Here is a 24,811-nt window from a genome sequence, read left to right as displayed (position 1 = left end):
ATAAAAAAAAATAAAGGAATTTGAGGGAGGGGGAATTCAACAAAAGATCACAAAAGAGGTGGCATTTTAACTTTTTTTTTTTTTTTTTTTTTTTTTTTTTTACAGTTTTGAGGCCTACAAAGGGGAAAAAAAGAAAAAACTTTCATCCACATAGTCAATTGTGTTATCTTGAATTTCATAGAGGGCCAACTACCTCTCTCTGAGGATGAGGTGCAATTTCCTAGTGCTAAGATTATTTACATTGCAACCTGAATTAATCTGAGGGAAGATGACATTACAAAGTTCCATACCCATCTGGCAAAGTATTTGGATAGCTGAATTTTAAGCCATGGGAAATACAAAGAATCACACAGAAAACAAGGACTAACACAAGCATTTAGGAATGACACGTGCCTCTATGTATGTAAGCTTCTTCACCATTTTAAATGTCCATGACGGGCCACGTGCAGTCACTCATGCCAATAATCCCAACACTTTGGGAGGCAAAGGAGGGAGCACTGCTAGAGTCCAGGTGTTCAAGACCAGCCTGGGCAACACAGCTGGACTCCATCTCTACAAACAATTAAAAATTAGCCAGGTGTGGTGGCACACACCTGTAGTCCTGGCTACTTGGGAGGCTGAGGCAGGATGATTGCTTGAGCCTGGAAGGTTGAGGCTGCAGTGAGCCATGATTGCACCACTGTATTCCAGCCTGGACAACAAAGCAAGACTTTGTTTCAAAAAATAAAACAAAAAAATTTTTTGAAGTCCACGACAAAGAAAACTGAGACAAAGACGGCAAAGTAGAGAAAAATAATTTGGTTATAACTCACTCTCATGCAAGAACTGCAGGAGCTCTAGCTACTGCTCAGAATAACACAAGAAGAAACACTAATCAACATGCTCCATTTCGGTATGCAAATTTTAAAAGAAACAAAAGCCTAAACCCTTAACATAAATATCAAAATATTTATCAAAATATTTTATGTCTTATAAAGTATTATATATTCTGTATCACAGATCTTATTCCCAACAATTTATTTGTTCTCTGCAATTCAATAATGTGTCCTTTAAAAGCACTTAAATGCATGTAAATTATATAAAAGCATACTTAAAAAAAGACTGGAAAGACACAATAAATGTTAACTACATCCTCCACAGGTAGTTGGTTTATAGGTAAATTCTATTTTCCTTTTAGCTCTTCTGTGCCTTAAGCATTTTCTTTTTCTTTTTTTTTTTTTTTTTGAGACAGAGTCTTGCTCTGTCGCCCAGGCTGGAGTGCAATGGTACAATCTCAGCTCACTGCAACCTCCGCCTCTCCGGTTCAAGCGATTCTCCTGCCTCACCCTCCCAAGTAGCTGGGACTACAGACGCTCACCACTATGCCTGGCTAAGTTTTGTATTTTTAGTAGAGACGGGGTTTCACCATATTGGCCAGGCTGGTCTCGAACTCCTGACCTTGTGATCCACCTGCCTTGTCCTCCCAAAGTGCTGGGATTACAGGCATGAGCTACCACGCCCGGCCTGGCTTAAACACTTTCTACAGCCATCAGGAATTGCTATTATGAAAAAAAAAGGGGCCGGGGGAGGAGGTTTGTAAAATGCCATTTTAACATTCAGAATTTTAGAGGCTGGACACGGTGGCTCATGCCTAAAATCCCAGCGCTTTGGGAGGCTGAGGCGGGAGGATCACTTGAGGCCAGGAGTTTGAGACCAGCCTGGCCAACATGGTGAAACCCCATCTCTATTAAAAGCACAAAAATTAGCTGGGCATGGTGATGTGTGCCTGTAATCCCAGCTACTCAGGAGGCTGAGGCAGGAGAATCACTTGAACCCAGGAGGTGGAGGTTGCATTGAGCCAATATCATGCCACTGCACTCCAACCTGGGCAACAAGAGTGAGACTCCATCTCAAAAAAAAAAAAAAAAAAAGACTGAAAAGATACAGTAAACGTTAACTACATCCTCCATAGGTAGTAGGTTTATAGGTAAATTCTCATCTGTGGCTGAAACATTTTCTACAGCCATCAGGAATTGCTATTATGTAAAAGAAGGGGCTGGGGGAGGAGGTTTGTAAAATGCCATTTTAACATTCAGAATTTTAGAGGCCGGGCACGGTGGCTCATGCCTATAATCCCAGCACTTTGGGAGGCCAAGGCAGGCTGATCACTTGAGGAAAGGAGTTTGAGACCAGCCTGGCCAACATGGCGAAACCCCATCTCTACTAAAAATACAAAAATTAGCCAGGCATAGTGATGCACACCTGTAATTCTAGCTACTCGGGCGGCTGAGGCACAAGAATCACTTGAATCCAGGAGGCAGAGGTTGCAGTAAGCTGAGGTCATGCCACTGTACTCCAGCCTGGATGACAGAGTGAGACTCTGTCTCAAAAAAAAAAAAAAAAATTAGAGCTCAACTTTAGATCTTCCCATTTTTCTCATCAAAAATATTGAAATCATAAAACGTCTTGCCTCTGACTCCTTGACACCAGAAAGTTTACCATCCCAGTGGTATACGCACTCAGGAACAGGGAGGGCATGTGGCAAGACACAACAGGCTGTAACACTTACCTTGATGTCTGTCAATGGGGTAGCACTGGCTTGTCCACAGGAGAAAGAAGAAAGCCTTAAACGAACTGGTTTTCCCCGAGCCTTCTTGGCTAGAAGCAGAAGATAGGTAGCTGTGAGGTGATCATACTGCCACTAAAGAAAAAGAAAATCAAGTTGGTTAGAAGACTACTTGTTTGTGGAAATGATGTTCTATTTTTAATTAATTTTTTTCTTCAGTGTAACATTCAGAACTTTAAAAGCCAATAGGTTTACAAGGCATATGATGGAAAACAGCAACCATCATACCACACCTCCACACACATACAATTTCCACTCCCCCTAAGGAACAACTTTTAAACACTTTTAGCTGTTTCTTCTGTTATTAATTCTGTATTTTTTTTTTTTTTTTGAGACAGAGTCTCGCTCTGTCGCCCAGACTGGAGTGCAGTGGCACGATCTTGGCTCACTGAGAGCTCCGCCTCCCAGCTTCACGCCATTCTCCTGCCTCAGCCTCCCAAGTAGCTGGGACTACAGGCACCTGCCGCCACACCCAGCTGATTTTTTGTATTTTTAGTAGAGATGGGGTTTCACCGTGTTAGCCAAGATGGTCTCGATCTCCTGACCTCATCATCCGCCCACCTCAGCCTCCCAAAGTGCTGGGATTACAGGTGTAAGCCACCGTGCATGGCCTTAATTCTGTATTTCTAAACTAAATGCTTACATGGTTTAAAACTCTTTTCAGCTTCAAATATTATGTATACATTTCCTAGTATGAGAAATATGAATTTAGCTCTACTACAACTCCCTCCCTTTCCCATACATCTTTTCCCTGTATCCTCCTACTATAATTTTATCACAATGTTTAGCTAAGTTAATATTTGCATTATGATGATTATGTAAATAGCATTCACAACTAAGCAGGGATAATGTTCAAAATATTTAATTGGTACCCTGACACCAACCATCAAAATAGAGGCCAAGAGGTCAGTAGGGTCCTGGGAGACGCCTGCCTTTCCAATTATTAATCTTTTAATTGTGAGAAGAGGGGAGGGAGTAGTGTCCAGGGTGTCTAAGGGAAGTAACAGGGCAACATGGAGGGCACTGGAGACAGTGGTTATTTACCAGTCAGTATATAAATACACCAATATTTTAACAACCAATGTGGTCATGCTGGCTGAATATCAGCTCTGCAGCTAAACCACACAGGGTGCTCTTCTTGCATTTCCATTTTTTTATACCTTTGTTTTTCCTGAAGATAAAAATAAAAGAGTCAGTTATTCCTCACAAATTGAACTCCACCCTCTTCAACACTTTACCTCCTCTCAACATGTTCACACACATCTGCTAACTGCTTCCCCACTTAGAGAGATTCTACCAGATGTCTGCATCCTCTGCTCCACTCTGGACCAGCTTCTCAGCCAGCTACCCAATTGTCAGTCTAGGGATTCCTTTCCCCTCTATCTTACAATGTAGCCCCAGTTTCCTAGATCCTAAGTATTCTTCTTTCTTGGTTTACTCTCTCATTTTGGTGGAACACATCCTCCAGTGACTTCCTGAGGGTGTGTGCACGGGACGTAAATTTTTTGAGATCTTGCATGTCTGATAAATGACTGCATTCTATCTTCACACTTGATTCTGATTTGGTTAAGCAGAGAATTCTGGGTTGATAATAATCTTCACGGTTTTGATGGCAATATACTCTTCTTGATTCTAGTACAGCTACTGAAAAACCTATAGTCATTTAGGTTTTGATTCTCCAGTCTTTGTGTATGAACTTTCATTTTTATCTTTGAAAACTTCCTGAATCTTATTATTTCCCCGTTTTCTGAAATTCCACTAGAACAGGCCTTGGTGTGAATCTATTTTCATCTACTGTTTCATCCCAGGTTAGGCCTCTTCATTCTTGAAAACTCGTATTTTTCAGTTCTGGAATAGTTCTCTTTTTTGTTTTTAACTTTAAATTTTTTTTTTAATTTTTAATAAAATAGAGATAGGGTCTCACTATGTTGCCCAGGCTGATCTTGAACTCCTGGACTCAACCAATCATCCCATCTTGGCCTCTCAGGTTTAGAATTACAGGCATGAGCCACAGTGCCCAGCCTGGAATATTTCTTCTTGTATTATTTTTCCTTTTTTTGAGACAGAGTCTCGCTCTGTCACCCAGGCTGGAGTGCAATGGTGCAATCTCGGCTCACTACAACCTCTGCCTCCTGGGTTCAAGTGATCCTCTCACCTCAGGGTCCCAAGTAGCCGGGATTACAGGTGCATGCCGCCACACCTGGTTGATTTTTGTATTTTTAGTAGAGATGAGGTTTCACCATGTTGGCCAGGCTGGTCTCGAACTCCTGGTCTCAAGTGATCCACCCGCCGCCTCAGCCTCCCAAAGTGTTGGGATTACAGGCATGAGCCACCGCGCCCAGCTGAGCCAGGTTCTACTTTTAAAAGATTTCAAATTAATTTCATTTTCTAACACTTTTACTGAGCTTTTAATTTCTGTGGTTACATTTTAGATTTTGAAGAGCTATCTCTTGGAATGTTCATTTTTATTCATCTTATTCCTATGTCAAGAATGAAAATCACTTCTCTTATCTGAGAATATTAATTAGCAGTTTTTAGCCATTTTCTCCTGCTCCCTCATATCTGCGTTTTTTTTTTCTCAGTATCTACTTTTTATTCTTTCCTCTCCCTACCTTACTCCATTTGTTTTGATCTCCGACTTTCATGTTAGAAGTTTTCTCAAATTTCTAGTGATTTTTGGTTGTCTGTTTCTACTTAAAAGTGAAGAAGTATGTTGCACAGCTGATTCGAGGCTCTATGTGTATGATGGGGCTGCTCAATACCCTGAAGGCTCTTCTCCAAGATGAACAGGCAGGAACCTGAACTCCCAACCACTGATATAGTAAGACATTTATCTTAGCTTTTCCCTAGAGATAAATCTTCTACTATTTTCCCTACCCTCACTGCAAATAGGATACAAATCCTGGTTTCAGCATTCTCAAAGTTGAATAGGGAAGGGAATTCGAGATGGTGGTGGTTCACTGTTCAATATGAAGACTTTGTGCATCCATTTCAGAATGGTTCAGAATGGTTCATCATCCGCATCTGAGCTGTGTTTGGTACAAGAATGCCTTGTGACCTCCCGTCTTCTGCTGGGATGGGGAAGAGGAGGCTGTTATGCAGCACAGGTAGAGAAAGGAATCTAGGGTTCTAACTGCTTCCAATACAGGCTTTCACCCATCTTCCTGTTTTCCCTCCTCACTTCCCTGATTTCAGAAGCTCCTGGTACCTCTGATTCCTGAGCCTTTCTGGAGCTCTCATCCATTTGCTTGATGCCTTTTCTCACTGCAAGCACTTAGCTTTCAGTTTTCTCCAAAATGCTCTAACAACTACCACTTATATCACTTATCTATATCTTCCAAACTTCTAATGACATCCCTTTGTCTCCCCTTTTATTGTTTGTAAATGTTTTGCCTTTTTATCCCTTTTTGTTAAGGTTTTAGGAAGTGTTCGATGTAAACTTAGCTGTTCAATCCACTATGTTTAATGGAAAGTTTCTAAATAATATACTGAGAAAACTATGGGGCTATCTGCCCTACAAAAGTGTTAACTTTTAATAGTACCGAATAGTCTTTCATGCTATGTAGCCCCCTTACAAAGTACATGACTCAAAAGTCAACTACCAACTCTGTTTTCAGTAATGAATTTTATTAGTTAATAACTTAGATGGCCACGATCATAGTATAAGCTTTGAAATTTGCATAATGGCCCAATCAATCTAGTAGAGGAAGCATAAAATACTATCATAAATTATGAAATGTTGCCTTTAATCCAAACAGGATGAGACAAAGAAAGGACGGAAAAGGCTTCATGGCTGGGCACAGTGGCTCATACATGTTTTAATCCTAGCACTTTGGGAGGCCGAGGCGGGTGGATCACTTGAGGTTAGGAGATCGAGACCAGCCTGGCCAATATGGTGAAACCTCGTCTCTACAAAAAATACAAAAATTAGCTGGGCGTGGTGGCAGGCGCCTGTAATCCCAGCTATAGGGAAGGCTGAGGCAGGAGAATCGCTGGAACTCGGGAGGCGGAGGTTGCAGGCAGTGGAGATTGTGACGCTGCACTCCAGTCTGGCGACAGAGGGAGACTCCATCTCAAAAAAAATAAAAAATAAAAAGAAAGAAAAAAGAAAAATGAAAAGAAGAGGCTTCATGGAGAAGGTGTCTGGGAAACTATGGTGGGAGGAAACTATGTACTTATAATCACTCTTCACTTTCCAAAAACTACATTAAAGACTTTTTCCCACCCCATATCTATGATATCCCCATGTATTACAGCCACCTTTTTGAAAGAGGTGTCATAAACTGACTAGAGACAATGGCTAAGAAACAAGTTGTCACTTTCTTTTTTTTTTTTTTTTGAGAGGGAGTCTCGCTCTGTTGCCCAGGCTGGAGTGCTGTGGCCGGATCTCAGCTCACTGCAAGCTCCGCCTCCCGGGTTCCCGCCATTCTCCTGTCTCAGCCTCCCGAGTAGCTGGGACTACAGGCGCCCGCCACCTCGCCCGGCTAGTTTTTTGTATTTTTTAGTAGAGACGGGGTTTCACCGTGTTAGCCAGGGTGGTCTCGATCTCCTGACCTCGTGATCCGCCCATCTCGGCCTCCCAAAGTGCTGGGATTACAGGCTTGAGCCACCGCGCCCGGCCTCACTTTCTTATCAACAATGGGATGGCATAACTCAGGCACTGTAAACAATTCCTGGATAGTGCTAAGAGTTTTAGATGGAGTTTCCTAATCATGCCTAGGATTTCTACAACCATCCTCTAAACCTTCCTTTTCCCTAGGCAAACAAAGCATCTTTTTTATAACTTTCTGGCCAGTGCCATTGTATACTTCTCATTATAAGATGCACCACAGGAGAGTTCTGTGTTCAAAAACAGATAAATCAACACATTAGTTATGCTTTCAGGTGATGTCAATCCACAAGTCTAAGACAAAGGTTTCCCTTATTTTATAGGCAATTCCCTCTTTTGAAAGTCAAATATCTGAAAGTAAAGTGATAGGGTTACCCATGAGAAAGTTCCATTTCTAGAAAACTAAAAACATCTTTAAATCCCCAGTTAAATGTTAAAGAAGTGTCCAGGCACCTGGGTTGAGGAGACGCAGCTACTAGTGCAGAGGGGTAGAGACACGGAGGAGTGGCCCCACCCTTCCTCTGACCCTCCTCCTGAGGCCTTCAGTCTTTACATGCATGGGTGTTTACATCACAGGGATGGGGAAAATGGATCTGTCCTGGACTGAATAGGTTCTCGAACACACATGTGACCCTTAGTGAAGGTCCTCTAGCAGAGAACTGGCTGCTGCCACAATCCAGAGCCACTCAGGGCTGGAGGAACAGGGAGAAAGTAAGCAAAGTACTGTTGGGAATCTCAAAAGGAATACAATGAGATCAGTCAAAATCACAAGACATAGGAGACTCACTGCTGCATATAAAAAGCAGTACCAGAGTGCTCCTGTATATAATATAAAAGTGGGAGTTCTTATTGAGAGGTGACAACGTGCTAGCAACCCACGTTCTCGGGGCCTCCTCGGCCTCAGCATCCACTCTGGCGGCGCTTGAGGAGTTTTTCAGCCCACCACGGCATTGTGGGAGCCCCTCTCTGGGCTGGCTGAGGCCAGAGCCACCTCCCTCTGCTTGCAGGGAAGTGTGGAGAGAGAGGCGCGGGCAGGAACCGGGGCTGCACGCCGCGTTCGTGGGCCAGCACGAGTTCCCGCGGGCCCAGGCGCCGGTGTGGGCTCAGCGGGCCCGCACATGGAGCAGCCGACCAGCACCGCTGGTCCAGGGCAGTGAGGGGCTTAGCACCCAGGCCAGCAGCTGCTGAGGTTGCCTGGGGCTCCTCAGCACCGCCTGCACACATGCACGGGGCTCAAAATCTCGCTGAACCTCAGCCGCCTCCCCGCAGGTCAGGGCTGGGGACCTGCAGCCCGCCATGTCCTAGCCACCCCCTCCGCCGTGGACTCCCGCGCTACCCAAGCCTCCCCACGGGCGCCGCCCCCTGCCACCCCCTGCTCCATGGCAACGGGTACCATCGACCGCCCAAGGGCTGAGGAGTGCAGGTACCGCTGGGGACTGGTGGGCAGCTCTGCCTGCAGCCCCAGTGCGGGGATCCACTAGGTGAAGCCAGCTGGCTCCTGAGTCTAGTGGGGACCTGGAGAACCTTTATGTCTAGCTAAGGGATTATAAATACACCAATCAGCATTCTGTGTCTAGCTCAGGGTTTGTAAATACACCAATCAGTACTCTGTATCTAGCTAACCTAGTGGGGACTTCCAGAACTTTTCTGTCTAGCACTCTGTGTCTAGCTCAAGGATTGTAAATGCACCAGTCAGCACTCCCTGTCTAGCTCAGGGTTTGTAAATACACCAATTGGTACTCTGTATCTAGCTAACCTAGGTGGGGACTTGGAGAACTTTTCTGTCTAGCACTGTGTCTAGCTCAGGGATTGTAAATGCACCAATCAGCTCTCTGTAAAATGGACCAATCAGCAGGATGTGGGTGGGGTCAGATAAGGGAATAAACGCAGGCTGCCCTAGCTAGCAGTGGCCACCCGCTCAGGTCTGCTTCCAGGCTGTGGAAGCTTTGTTCTTTTGCTCTTTGCAATAAATCTTGCTGCTGCTCACTCTTTGGGTCCATGCTGCCTTTATGAGCCGTAACACCGCAAAGGTCTGCAGCTTCACTCCTGTCAGCGAGACCACGAACCCACCAGAAAGAAGCAGCTCCAGACACATTTGAACTCGTTTGAAGGGACAAACTCTGGACACACCATCTTTAAGAACTATAACACCGCAAGGGTCCATGGCTTCATTCTTGAAGACAGCGAGACCAAGAACCCATCAATTCCAGACACATTATGAGTTGAATGTTTGAGAGAAATATTGTTACTCTCTCTCTCTCTGTACAAAGATCCGCAGCACCATACCAGCATATAGATCACACTAATCTAATCTAATCTCTCTCTGTCCTGTCTCATCAGCCCCAAAAGTGAAGGCAGAGGTCTCAGGATGTCACAGAAAAACATAACAGACGCTGGCTAATCTCAAACCTGGTTTTCTGAGGCTATTCAAATTGGAAAGTATGTAGAGCCAGTATGAATTCCCTGAGCCACCCAGACAAGGGTTTCTCAACCTTGGCACTGTTGACATCTGACCTGGATAATTGTTTGTTGTGAGGGGCTCTTCTGTGCATTGAAGGATGTTTGGCAGCATCCCTGGCCTCTACCCACTGGATGGCATTAGTAGACATACACAAACCCCAGTTATGACAACCAAAATTGTCTCTAGTCACTGCCAAATGCCCCCTGAGTGCCAAAATCACTCCTGGTTGAGAACTGACCTAGACCAACACTTCTGAAGCTTTACTGACCATATGAACCACTTGGAGATTTGACACAGATTCCAATTCAGTAGGTCTGAGGTGGGGCCTGAGATTCTGCATGGCAAATAAGCACCTAGATGTTGATGCTGATGCTGCTGGTCCTAGACCACACATTGAACAGCAAGAATCTAGAGCACTACTTCTCAACTCTGGCTGCATACCACAATCAGCTGGGAAGCTTTAAAAAAAATTCTGATGCCTTGGCCAAACCCCAGACCAACTGAATCATCATCTGTGGGGTTGAGACCTAAACATCAGGATTAAAGTTCCCAAGAAATTCTACTGTACAGCCAAGGTGAGAATCTCTGATTGAGAGTGAGTAGCCTATATCCTACTCATCCCTGGGACTCAATGAAGTATGAACAGGGATTTAAGAATGAGAGAAAAGTACAAAAGGAATAAAAAATATTACTTTCCTCACTGCATTATTGATGTTGGTCATGCTTAACTTTAAGAATAACTGAGAAGCTCTTTAGAGAGTTGTAACACCAGGAAACAACCTCTACTATGCTTTGTTATGTTTTATGCATCAGAAGGAAAGCAAATAATTTGTATTTCCATTTCACTTTTAAGTCTGACAATTATAGGTAGAGATGTCATAAAATATACCATTTTAAAGACTTTTTTTTCAATGATTATTGAAACTCTTAAGTATGTTACTTTTTTTTTTTTTTTTTTTTTTTTTTAGACGGAGTCTCACTCTGTCACCAGGCTGGATTGCAGTGGCACGATCTCGGCTCACTGCAACCTCCGCCTCCCGGGTTCATGTCTTTCTCCTGCCTCACCTTCCCAAGTAGCTGTGATTACAGGGGCGTGCCACCACACTCAGCTAATTTTTGTATTTTTAGTAGAAACGGGGTTTCACCATGTCGGCCTTGATCTCCTGACCTCATGATCTGCCCACCTCGGACTCCCAAAGTGCTGACATTACACGCATGAGGAACCTTGCCTGGCTTAAGTATGTTACATTTAAGATTCAGATTTTTAAAGTTTGTGGATCTCACACCAATTTGTCCTGGATAAAATGACATGCTATCTGGGATTTACTTGGAAATATCCCAGCTGGAAAGGGAGGAAGGGAGAAAGTGGTAGGATACAGATTAAATTGGCAAAACGTTATTAACTATTGAAACTGAATGATGAGAACATGGAAACTCAGTGTTGTTATACTATTCTCTCTACTTTGGTGGGAAAATTTTTCTATAATAACATTTTTTAAAATTTCAGTATCTAAAGTATAGTCTTCCATTAAAGACTATCCCAAAGAAAATGTCCTACAATTTATTTTTTTAGGTGGCTTAAATGGAAACTTCAAATTTTCACTAATGAAAGACTAAGGACCATACAAATCTTACAGCAATTCCCAATTCTTACTATTCCCCTAAAGGCATTATCCATGAAAAAGTAAATTACACTACCATTTCCAGATACATTCTGTTTGTCTTTACTTATTATGTCATTCAAAAGAATTTCTTTATATTTTCTCCTTACTGAAAAGAATTGTGCCTTAGCAAAGCTTTGCTTGATTTTTTTTTTTAATTGCTTAAGGACTCCACCTTGCAAGTTAAAGAACAGATAAAGCAAACATAAATTACAGGTGATAGAAGACATAGCACTGGGCCAGGAACAAAGTGACGTACAAGTCACTCTTCACATTAGAGACAGCTGTGACTACCTTGATCTCTTAAAACACACACACACACACACACACAACACAGGTATGATCTAGAGACTGAGCATCTGAAAGAGCCAAAATAATCAAACACCAGAAATCATGATGACGCTTTCATGGTATTTGGTTTGTCCACTTAGGGGTGATGTGACACTGCTGTTGCTTTCAGGTGAGAAGAAAATTGCTTTGTGTTTACCTCATTTTCACAGCAGAAACCCAGTTGCACGTTAGAGAACTTTAAAGTAGTCAAAATTAGAACTCTGTCCATTCTTTGTGCACTAGTTTGTTGTTTCTTTTTTTTTTTTTTTTTGAGCTGGAGTCTCGCTCTGTCACCCAGGCTGGAGTGCAGTGGCACAATCCTGGCTCACTGCAAACTCCGCCTCCCAGGTTCACACCATTCTCCTGCCTCAGCCTCCCGAATAGCTGGGACTACAGGGGCCCGCCACAACGCCCGGCTAATTTTTTTGTATATTTAGTAGAGACGGGGTTTCACTGTGTTAGCCAGGATGGTCTTCATCTCCTGACCTCATGATCCACCCACCTTGGCCTCCCAAAGTGCTGGGATTACAGGCCTGAGTCACCGCGCCCGGCCAGTTGTTTTTTAATTATTTTTTCACTGTAATGCTTCTTCATCAATGTTTTAAGTATGGAGTGTTCATTTTTAAAGAAAATATCTAGTACACATCAGGATTGTGTGGAAATCATATGTAAATATTTTTAAATGCAATATTTGTACCCATAATAAAATCATAGGTCTGAAAATGCTACACTATTTTTCATGTACTGATAAAATAAAGAACAATGAAACAAAAGATATTACTCTCAAATTCATGCTGTATTGCTGTATTTTTTTTTTCTTTTTCTTTTTTGAAATGGAGTTTAGCTCTTGTCGCCCAGGCTGGAGTGCAGGGGCGGGATCTCAGCTCACTGCAACCTCTGACTCCTGGGTTCAAGTGATTCTCGTGCCTCAGCCTCCTGAGTAGCTAGGATTACAGGCACGTGCCACCACACCCGGCTAATTTTTGTATTTTTAGTAGAGACGGGGTTTCACCACACTGGCCAGGCTGGTCTCGAACTCCTGACCTGAAGTGATCCTCCCACCTCGGCCTCCCAAAGTGCTGGGATTACAGGCGTGAGCTGCTGCACCCAGCCCGTGCTGTATTTCTTACCAGTGAAATTAAAGCCTCCATTGTTTGCCTGTTGTTTCTGTGATGTACAGAAAGTTCTGTTACGCAATCATCATCAAGGTGAATAAACTACAAAAAAAAATTATGCACTTTATTAACAAAAAATTACAAATATATTCATTGTTTTGACATTTTAAAATCAGTATAATTACTTTATACAATCAAATATCATTATGTAAAACATGAATTTGTCAATTTCTTGGGGAAGAATCAACATTCTCTACAATCTTTTAAGATGTAAGCATATTCCAGGAAGCATTTCAAGATGAGCTCTTTCCCAGCTCTTTATATCCCCATCATTATCTGAGCAACTGTTGTTAAAGTTCTGTTGTACAATGCTGGGCGCAGTAGTTCATGCCTGTAATCTTAGCATTTTGGGAGGCTGGGACGGGCAGATCACCTAAGGTCAAGAGTTTGAGGCTGGTCTGGCCAGCATGTGAAATCCCATCTCTAATAAAAATACAAAAATTAGCCGGGCGTGGTGGTGAGTGCCTGTAATCCCAGCCACTTGGGAGGCTGTGGCACGAGAATCACTTGAACTCAGGAGGCGGAGGCTGCAGTGAGCTGACATTGTGCCATTGCACTCCAGCCTGGGCAACAGAGTGAGACTGTCTCAAAAAAAAAAAAAAAAAAAAAATTCTGTTGTACAGCCCAGGGACTGTATATCCCTTCCCCCTTCCCTACTGCAAGACCTGCATTGGTATTTCCTTTTTCACGGGGCGAGATCACTCTGTGGCCAGGCACAGATACCCAGTGGCGATCACCGACCGCGGGCCTCCCGCCTCAGTTCATTCTCCTCAGCCTCCCGGTAACTGGACTACAGGCGCACCATACCTAAGCCGGCTTAGGCCCACAACCGATTTTTTAGTAGAGACGGGGTTTCACCGTGTTAGCCAGGATGGTCTCGATCTCCTGACCTCGTGATCCGCCTGTCTTGGCCTCCCAAAGTGCTGGGATTACAGGCTTGAGCCACTGCGCCTGGCCTCTGCGTTGGTATTTTCATCAAAGAGCAGCCACCTAGGCATCTAAAATCAGTGGTTATACAACAGACTGGTAAAAGATTCAGACTTGTAGAGCACAGGGTACCTCTCATTATATTTACGTTTAGCACAATTCAAGGAACCTTTACGACAGTGCCATAGATGCCACATAATCATTATTATGCTGAACTACAACTTTAAAAAATAATAAGTAAAAGCCTCTACACAAAATTCATTTTGCTTAAGGACAGAAATTATCCAAATAATCCCTACATGATGGTACCTCACTAAAGGTAGGGCCGGAAATGGGTTCTCAGAACCAAACAAGGATCACTGAGAACAAAAAGGCAGGAATAGCTTGGCCTGGACCTGGAAGGGAGCTCAGAAGATTACACGGGAAGAGAAGCAGAGGAATATAACTTCAAAGTTCATCTTTCCAACATACAAACTCTCTTAGGCCAGGTGCGGTGGCTCACGCCTGTAATCCCAGCACTTGGGGAGGCCGAGGTGGGTGGATCATCTGAGGTCAGGAGTTCAAGACCAGCCTGATCAACATGGAGAAACCCCATCTCGACTAAAAATACAAAATTAGCCAGGTGTGGTGGCACATGCCTGTAATCCCAGCTACTCGGGAGGCTGAGGCAGGAGAATCACTTGAACCCGGGAGGCGGAGGTTGTGGGGAGCTGAGATCAAACCATTGCATTCCAGGCTAGGCAACAACAGCAAAACTCCATTTCAAAAAAAAACTCTCTTTATGGCAGCCCAAGTGAGGGATGCTTTACGTTCTGCTTAAAGGCCTCCTCTAAAGTGTACACAGAACAGCTGGAATGGTTAGCATCTCCCTCCTGCTGCCTGAGGTCTGTCTCCCTGTGATCTCTGTCCACTGGGAATTGGTACAACCTGATGGCTAACAGGCTTTGGAATTAGACAGACCTTAGTTTTAACTGCAACAGGACTAATAACCATTTGGCCTTGAACATGACTACACCTCTGAGTCTCAGTTTCATCATCTGTTAGAGAGAGATGGTACGTGCCCTGCAATATATGCAACATACAGCAAGTGCCTAGTACAACATCTCAACAGAGTAGGCCCTCAAAAAATGGTTATTTTCACTAACAGTCATAATTCTATTTCCTCTATGATAGAAGAGCCTTTCAGAAATTTGAGTATTCCTATTATAAGCAACCTTTCCTCTGCAAGTCTTCTGTTTTCTAGTTCTGCCAACCTCCACTTTATTGATTAACTCCCCTTACTATTCTGGCCCTTTCTTTAGATCACACTCTAGGTTGATACTATACATCGAAGTGAGGTATTCAGAACCAAACATAACATGAAAGAGAGGTCTGTCCAGCACAAAGCAGGGCAATATCATGAGCTTCCCTTGTTTTGAACATCACACTTGTAACAAAAAGCTCAAGAGAAAGTAAGGCTGCCATCATGAAAAGAAACAGTAAAGATAAATTTCTCTCCTCAATTCATATGCTGAAACCTAATCACTAGTGTAATAGTATTAGGAGGTTGGGCCTTTGGGAGGTGAGTAGGTCATGAGTGGGCTCTGCCCTCATAAATGGGGTTAGTACCCTTATAAAAGAGGCCCCAGGTCAAAGTACAATGGTTCATGCCTGTAATCCCAGGGCGTTGGGAGGCTGAGGTGGGAGGATCACTTGAAGCCAGGAGTTGGAGACTGGCCTGGGCAATACGGCAAGATCCCGTTACTACAAAAAAAATTCAAAAATTAGCCAGGTGCAATGGCTCACAGTCCTAACTACTCAGGAGGCTGAGGTGGGAGGATCACTTGAGCCCAAGAGTTCAAGGTTACAGTGACGTATGATTAAGTCACTGCACTCCAGCCCGCGTAAAAGCATGAGACCCTATCTCAGAAGGAGAAAGAAAAGAAAGAAAAGGAAAGAAGAAAGGAAAGGAAAGAGGAAAGGAAAGAGGAAAGGAAAGGAGAGGAAAGGAAAGAGGAAAGGAAAGGGAAAGGGAAGGAAAGGGGCTCCAGAGGCCTTTCCCCATTGTCACCTTCCATCATGTGAGGACACAGCAAGAAAGAACCATTCTATGAACCGGAAAGTGGGACCTCATCAAACACCAAATCTGCTGGTGCCTTGATCTTTTTTTTCTTTATTTTTACCCTTCAGAACTGTAGCTCTATGATGACTTGATCTTGAACTTCCCAACCTCCAGAACTGTGAGAAATAAATTTCTGTTCTCTCTAAGCCACTCAGTTTATGGTATTTTGTCATAGCAGCTCAAACAGACTGAGACAGCCTTGCATTATTGACTGGTACAAGCACAACCTCATGGGTTACAGACAAAGTAGAGACCACAAAGGTTTATACTAGTGGTAATGTGAAAGTCCAAAGTGCTAAGAATAAGTTTTCATTGTGCTGCTTTGACTGTGACTGCTCCTAGAACTGTAGATTCCCCCTCAAGATGGTCTCAACCTCAGAAGCCTAGACACCTTAATATCTGTTATCTTCTTGTTGATGTCAACACTGCTCAAGCAAGAAAATAAATTTTTGAGTTCCCTCCATCATCTTAAGTTTAAAAAAAATTTTTTTTTAACTGTAAAAGAACCCCTCTCTCCCCCAGCCTCCTGCCTGTACCTTTACCACAAGGCATATGTGTGAGAAAGGCAGGAGACAGAGGAAGGAGGTGCTACCATCTCTGCTGGGCTCCTGAACTGGAAACAATGAAACAAGTGGGGTAGAAAAGATACCAAGGGTCTGAAAAACATGATTAATCTCAAGCTGTGTTTTCCAAAGAGGATCAATACTTAAAGCGCTCTGAATTCTCAGCCATACATACTCAAATTAAGTACAAAACTGCATCCCAAAAGCTAGCCAATTATTTTGGATTATCCGTGCCTACTACATTTCCTGTTCACTAAGGCAGAAAATGGAACTGACTATAACTTCTATTTGATACAATACTTGGGTACCAGAACTATGTATGAAAATGGTAGGAGGAGATCATGCATAGAGTTACAGAACAGACAGCATCTATACCTTAAATATTCAAGGAAATCTGAATTTTTTAAATAGTTCACTCTTGATGAAACACAATACTGAAAGAGAAAAGCAAATCCTTCAAAAAGCAACAACAATCCATTATGCCTCTCCTGTATATAATTCATTTGATCTTGTAACAGCTCTGCAAGGCAGGCAAAAGAGATTAATGATACAACATGTAAAGGTACTCTATAAATGGCAAAACATGACCCAAACATGCACAGATTGACATTAGAATACCCATATTAGAGGTGATAAAATGAAGACTCAGAAAAGTTACTGTGATCTGCCCAAGACTGGCATTTTTCATTCCTAGCCCCAGGTTTTTCTACCATAACACAATGCCACCTCTCCATCACTCTGCTCCAGTAGCTACTTCAATAGAAACCAGATAAGCAATGCTGGCTGCAAATACACAGGATGTGGGCCCTGAGCTTGAATCAGCTAGTCTATCAGATCCATTCCATTTCAGAACCCTTCAGTGTGGGTTCAAATCCTGGTTCTACACTTACTCATTGTTTGACCTTGGGCAAGTTACTTAATGATTCTGTGTCTCAGTTGCCTCATCTGCAAAAGGGGGCAATAATAGTACCTACTTCGGAGGGTTGGTGTACAGATTAAATGGATTAAACGAGTTAAAAAACATAAAGCCCACAGGGTAGTACCTGACTCTTAAAGGTACTATCCTAAGAGTTCTACCTATATTATACCACAGTATAATATACAGAGAGCCCTTACTATAATAGTACACTATTCTACTCTACGTGCTCAATAAATAGTAGCAATTATTATATTAAGATGTAAGGGAGGCCAGGCGTGGTGGCTCACATCTGTAACCCCAGAACTTTGGGAGGCCGAGATCGGCGGATCACCTAAGGTCAGGAGTTAAAGACCAGCCTGACCAACATGGATACACCCCGTCTCTACTAAAAATACAAAATTAGCTGGGCATGGTGGTGCATGCCTGTAATCCCAGCTACTCGGAAGGCTAAGGCAGGAGAATCGCTTGAACCCAGGAGGCGGAGGTTGCGGTGAGCTGAGATCACGTCACTGGGCAACAAGAACGAAACTCTATTTTCAAAAAAAAAAAAAAAAAAACCATGTAGGGGAAACGGTAGACTCTTTTGGAACACTCAAAACTTTATATATTTTACTTTATACTGTGTCCCAAATAAAAAAAATATTGGGGCTATAGAAAGTAGAGACTTTCTTCATTTTGGCATCTAACACAAACAGTAATGTATTCTATCCTATTAGGATCATGGCTGAGAAGATGTGCAAAGCCCTCCACACATGGAGAAATGATGACCCCCAATGGCTGAACACAGGCATTTGCACCACCCACTCTCTCCACCTCACAAGGGGCACATCATAGCTTCCCTGGTTCTGCTGCTACACTGCTCAGATGCTTGCACATTCTACTATTCTTAGGATCTTGGTATGGTTGCTGTTAGAATTATGTTGTATTTGCTCAATAGATATTAAAGATGTCACGTAGGGCCAGGGGAAATTTGGATAAGAGAAGTTTTAGGAGTTAACAATCATAGGAGAATCAGGAGTGATTTCAGCTCAGGCCACATGGCCCATTAATAGTGGGCAGAATAGTGGGAAGGGGCCTGGAACAAGTATAGTCTTTCTTTCCAAGATGAGCTGGCTACTGGGAAGGATATTTACATTGGTGTGATTATTCCAGAAAGCAAATACCCCACAGATCTACCAATTCTACGCTTTGGCCTATCTGAGACACACCTCTAAGCTATTCTGTTGATTCATGCACATGTCCTAGTCCACTGAAAAAGTTTTGGTGAGATATCAGAGAATATCCCCAATTATCTGGAAACACTATTAAAATACTTCTCTTTTTTCTAATTACATATCTGTGTGAGGCTGTATTTTCTTCATTTGTTTCAATCAAAACGACGTTATCAAAACAGGCTGAATGCAGAAGCACGAGTGTCTTCTAATAAGACTTCAAAGAAATCAGCAAAGATGTAAAGCAATGCCATTCTTCTCACTAAATTTATTTCATAAATAGTTGTTTTTCATTTTTCTGTTCCCTTATCTATAAATAGAGAATAAGAACTGTACAACCTTGAAAGATACAGCTTCCATAGTGGCTCTGGGCTTTGCCACATGGCTTGCTTTGGCCAGTGGGACACTAGTTAGTACAATGCAAGCAGAGGCTTGAAAAATGCTACAATACTAGGGCTTATCCTCTTTCTTCTTCCGAAATGCAGTTGCTGGCCGGGCGCGGTGGCTCACGCCTGTAATCCCAGCACTTTGGGAGGCTGAGGCAGGCGGATAATGAGGTCAGGAGATCGAGACCATCCTGACTAACACAGTGAAACCCCGTCTCTACTAAAAAAAAAAAAAAAAATTAGCCAGGCATGGTGGCGGGCGCCTGTAGTGCCAGCTACTCGGGAGGCTGAGGCAGGAGAATGGCTTGAACCTGGGAGGCGGAGCTTGCAGTGAGCAGAGATTGCGCCACTGCCCTCCAGCCTGGGTGACAGAGTGAGACTTGGTCTCAAAAAAAAAAAAAGAAAAGAAAAGAAAAGGAAATCCAGTTGCTATATAAAAAAGTCCAGGTTAGCCTGATGGACACATGTGGCCCAGGAAACAGCCAGTCTTTCTAGCGAGGCTTGGACCATTCAGCCCAGTTACAAGACAACTGTAGCCACGACCCCAGGCAAGGCATACGTAAGAACGGCCCAGCTGAACCCAGTCCAAATGTCTGGTCCACAGAATTGTAAATTATTATTATTTTTTATTATTATTTATTTTTTGAGGAAGAGTTTCGCTCTTGTTGCCCAGGCTGGACTGCAATGGCGCGATCTTGGTTCACTGCAACCTCTGCTTCCCGGGTTCAAGTGATTCTCCTGCCTCAGCCTCCCGAGTAGTTGGGATTACAGGCATGCACCACCATGCCAGGCTGATTTTGTATTTTTAGTAGAAACAGGGTTTCTCCATCTTGGTCAGGCTGGTCTCAAACTCCCGACCTCAGGTGATCCACCCGCCTTGGCCTCCCAAAGTGCTAGGATTATAGGTGTGAGCCACCACACCCAGCCAAATTATTGTTTTAAACCACTAAATTTCAGGGTAGTTCTTAATGCAGCAGTAACTAATACACAAAATATCCATGTCCTATAGTAATATCCGCATTTTTACCAAGTGGCCGTTTGTTTGAAAAAAACCATTTTTAAGGCCCAGTGCAGTGGTTCACACCTGTAATCCCAGCACTTTGAGAGGCCGAGGCAGGCAGGTCAGGAGTTCGAGACCAGCCTGGCCAACACAGAAAAACCCCATCTCTACTAAAAATATACAAATTAGCCGGACATGGTAGCGCATGCCTGTAGTCCCAACTCCTCGGGAGGCTGAGGCAAGAGAATCACTTGAACCCAGAAGGCAGAGGTTGTGGTGAGCCGAGATTGCGCCACTGCACTCCACCCTGGGCATCAGAGCAAGATTCTGTCTCAAAAAAAAAAAAAAAAGCATTTTTTAAAAACAATGTAGAAATATTTTTAAAACTGTTTAAACTTAAATAACATTTGGTGTTGTTTATGTGTTTTACATATATGCATGTTAGACCAGTTCTCAAAGCACGGTCTGCAGATGCCTGAGAGTCTCCAAGGTCAAACTATTTTTATAATATTATCTTTCATTTTTCAAAGTGTTGACATTTGTATGGATGGTATGAAAGCAGTGATAAGTAAAATTGCTGGCAGCTGGGTGCAGTGGCTTATGCCTGTAATCTCAGCATTTTGGGAGGCTGAGGCAGGCGGATCAACCAAGGTCAGGAGTTCGAGACCAGCCTGGCCAACATGGTGAAATCCCGTCTCTACTAAAAATGCAAAAATTAGCCAAACGTTGTATCAGGTGGCTGTAATCCCAACTACTCGGGTGGCTGAGGCAGGAGAATTGCTTGAAACTGGGAGGTGGAGGTTGCAATCAGTCAAGATCGTGCCATTGCACTCCAGTCTGGATGATAATAGCGAGAATCCCTCTCAAAAAAATAAAAAATTAAAATTAAATAAATAAAATTGCTGGCACCTTAGTATTAATCAATGCAGTGGCACCAAACTGTACTAAAATATTGTATTCTTTGTCATATACCCATAGTTTGAAAAGAAGGCAGTTTCAATTAAGAATTTCCTTGATAAACCAGTAAAAGATATTAATTTTGTTACATTTTTACTTTGAGTACATGTTTTTAATATTCTGTGTGACTAAACAGGTAGTAGCATGATGTACTTCTACATACCAAAGTATGATAGTTGTCTTGAGGAAAAGCACCTGTGTGACTGAATTATGAGCTCAATTCGTCATTTTTTTCTTTCTCTTTTTGAGATGGAGTCTCACTCTCCTCTGGGGTTCAAGCCATTCTCCTGCCTCAGCTTCCTGAGCAGCTGGGATTACAGGTGTGTGCCACCACACCCAGCTAATTTTTGTATTTTTAGTAGAGACAGAGTTTCATCATATTGGTTAGGTTGGTCTTGAACTCCTGACCTCGTGATCTGCCTGCCTGGGATCCCAAAGTGCTGGGATTACAGATGTGAGCCACCGCACCCAGCCTCTTTTCTTTTCTTTTTGAAACAGAGTCTCACTCTGTCACCCAAGGCTGGAGTGTGGTGGCGCTCTCAGCTCACTGCAACCTCTACCTCCTGGGTTCAAGCAATTCTTTTGCCTCAGCCTCCCGAGAACCTGGGATTATAGGCATGATTATAGGCACTACCATGCCAACTAATTTTTTGCATTTTCAGTAAAGACAGGGTTTTACCATGTTGGCCAGGCTGGTTTGGAACTCCTGACCTAAAGTAATATGCCTGCCTCAGCCTCCCAAAGTGCTGGGATTACAGGCGCAAGCTACCATGCCTGGCCTAATTAGCCGTTTTTTTCAAAGAAAACCATTTTGACGAGAAAGAACACTGACCAACTATCGTTATTTAGACTTAAATGTTTAGCAGACATTTTCTCAAAAATGAACCAAGGGAACTTGTCAGTTCAAGGAAAATGACACATTTGTTGTCAATGACAGAATTTGAACTTTTAAGCAAAAATTAGAATTTAGAAAACTTTTATTTGCCACCATGATCTTCAGTGCTTTCCAATAGTTAAAAGACTTTTCTACTGAGATCAGTAGTGATTTTAAGGAATGTGATTTAATGTTGTATAATGAAATCTGTTAACGTTTGGAAGATTTGCATAACTCAGCGAACCAGTGTTTTCCAAATAACCAATGCATCACGTTATGTGGGGAAAAGATCCAATGGACAGAACAATGGATTTTATGGAGTACAAAATGTCATTGATATGGCTTCAGATTCCACATGCAATTACCCTTTAAGAAACTACCACTTTTCAAGTTTTAATGGGATATTAGAAACTGTCTGAAAGGCTATTAAAATTTTTCTTCCTTTTCCTACTACATATCTGTGTGAGGCTGCATTTTATTCCTTGGCTTCAATCAAAACCTATCAAAACAGACTGAACACAGAAGCACGTGAGTATACAGGTGTCTTCTATTAAGCTAGACTTTAAAGAAATTTGCAAAGTTGTAAAACAATGTCATTCTTTTTGCTAAATGTATTTTGTAAATGGTTATTCTTCATAAAAATATTTGTGTTAATATGTAATAGTTATGTTATTTTTTAACGAATAAATAAATATTAAGAGTATAAAGGGGTCCTCAAACTAAAAAGTTTGAGTACTGTACCCTCATAACTTCTCTGGGAAGTAGAAGTGGTTTAACCTACTTTTTACAGATGAATAAATAGGCTCTGCAAAGTTAAGTAACTTGCCCAAGATTCCCAGAGCACCGTGACTGACTGCACATGAGAAACACCAGGGAGCTTTTAAAAATTCCCATTAAGGCCGGGCGCGGTGGCTCAAGCCTGTAATCCCAGCACTTTGGGAGGCCGAGATGGGCGGATCACGAGGTCAGGAGATCGAGACCATCCTGGCTAACACAGTGAAACCCCGTCTCTACTAAAAAATACAAAAAACTAGCCGGGCGAGGTGGCAGGTGCCTGTAGTCCCAGCTACTCGGGAGGCTGAGGCAGGAGAATGCGTGAACCCGGGGCTGAGGAGCTTTGCAGTGAACTGAGGGAATCCGGCCACTGCACTCCAGCCTGGCGTGACAGAGTGAACTCGATCTCAAAAAATTCCCATTAAGTGTTCTGGGATGGGGGTAGGTATTTTCACAGGAGTCCCAGGTAATTCTCATTTGCAGATGGGGTCAAGGAACCACTGTCTATTAGGTGTCAAGTCTCCCAAACACCAATCTGATTAGTAAGTCTACAAAATATATTTTCTTGTATATTTAGACCACATCATTGTAGGTTCTGAATTCACCCAAAGACCACACAAAGTTAAAAGAAAAAAAAAAAATTCTACTGGATTTCATTTTACTTACAGGATTCTTGCTTTGCCACTCAACAGGATAGTTGTAATCTTGCATGATCCAGGGATGGTTCAATAGATTTTTCATAGAAATCCGTTTCTTTGGGTCCACCTAGTGGCCATTAAAAAGTAGTTAGAGATTAACATTTCAAATACAGAACATAGAACACCTTTCCTCCTGAGAACTAAAAATGCATCAGAACAGATGTAAACTTTATCATCACAAAAATGCTGTCAAAGTCCTTAAAATGGCCTTGGAATAAATTCTTTTAAAAAGGCAACAGAGGCAAGAAAACTATAGCAAACAACACAGGCTTAGAAGATAAATGTTTAACAAACATGAACTTCATTGGTATGGACATTATTCATGAAGTTCAGTCAATCTATTGTATGATGTAATAGTCTTTTGCTGGAAAACCTATTCACGGGAAATATTCACCAATTTAACATTCAAGCAGCCACAATGCAGGGCATTCATACTAAATAGGCAATCTCTACCTCCAATGAGCTTACAATCACACAGAACAAGTTGAAAAGCACACCTTTCCATTTGTAATTTTCAAATGTAAGGAGAGAAAAATTAATCAACAAAGATTTAAGGTTTTTTTGGAGTCTAGAAGAAAGAGTAAGGCATTTTCAATCTCATTACGGAGATTTGGTGGTCTGGCCCTACTTAATCAAGGTGAGTGAGTCTGAGGTAAATTTTGAATAAAAGATGGAGATGACTTAATAGATGGAAAAAACAGAAGATATTCTGAATACATAATGAAAAAAAAATTGCACTAATAAGATACTCAGATTTTCAAAGTGTTTCCTATCAATCTCACTTTGTCCTCATACTACTACATAGCAGTGAGGCCAGGCTCAGAACCCCCATTTTATAGATCAGACTAGGTGATACATTGATTAACTGGTAGAGTGCTTACCTAGGCTTCAGCACTCCTATCTTTCACCCTCAGAGGCTCATTCCACTAAAACTGTGGTTCTCAAAGTGTGGCCCCAAGACCTGCAGCATCAGCATCTTCTGGGAGCTTGTTAGAAATGCAAAATTTCAGTCCTGCCCCAAATCTATTGAATTACACACTCTGGGGCTGGAGTTCAGCAATCTGTATTTTAACAAGCCTGGGGTAATTCTGATATCTGCTGAAGTTTGAGAACCACTGCACTAGGTAACAGGGCCCATTCAATAGCACGTCAACTCATTCAAGCATTTATTATCTTTAATTAATTAAATAAACATTAATTAATATTCAAGCATATATTATCTACTAACATACTTAATGTGCAAGAGTTGGGAACAGGCGGGACGCCATGGCTCATACCTGTAATCCCAGCACTTTCGGAGATCGAGGCAGGCAGATCGCTTGAGCTCAGGAGTTAAAAACCAGCCTGGGCAACAGAGCGAAACCCCATCTCTACAAAAAATATATGGTTTGCTGAAAGTAATTATAAGGAATGAAATGATAAATAAAATTTAAAAACAACCAAAAAAAAAGAAAACTAAAGAAAGAACACAAAAAATTAGTCAGGTGTGATGGTGTGTACCAGTGGTCTCAGCTGCTCGGGAGGCTGAAGTAGAAGGATCACTTGAACCTGGGGGTCGAG

General features: G+C 42.5%; 1 protein-coding gene across 8 annotated transcripts in view; it reads right to left on the bottom strand.

Annotated features, from left to right (window-relative positions):
- The window catches only part of MELK (maternal embryonic leucine zipper kinase), a 126,079-nt gene that overhangs the window by 25,276 nt on the left and 75,992 nt on the right, over window positions 1–24,811 (bottom strand). For 7 of the 8 annotated variants that reach the window (XM_031654318.1, XM_031654320.1, XM_031654323.1 and 4 more), the window contains 3 exons: window positions 23,220–23,318; window positions 12,797–12,883; window positions 2,549–2,680 (listed from right to left, as the gene is read on the bottom strand). In XM_031654318.1, the coding sequence (XP_031510178.1) occupies window positions 2,549–2,680; window positions 12,797–12,883; window positions 23,220–23,318 (318 nt within the window). The remainder of the gene's footprint in view (window positions 1–2,548; window positions 2,681–12,796; window positions 12,884–23,219; window positions 23,319–24,811) is intronic. The other variant, XM_031654321.1, reaches the window with a different exon arrangement.

Source organism: Papio anubis, chromosome 13, assembly GCF_008728515.1.
Source record: "Papio anubis isolate 15944 chromosome 13, Panubis1.0, whole genome shotgun sequence".
Lineage (NCBI taxonomy): Eukaryota > Metazoa > Chordata > Mammalia > Primates > Cercopithecidae > Papio > Papio anubis.
The sequence above is the reverse complement of the archived record's forward strand: the minus strand, read 5'-3'. Positions and strand labels throughout refer to the sequence as shown.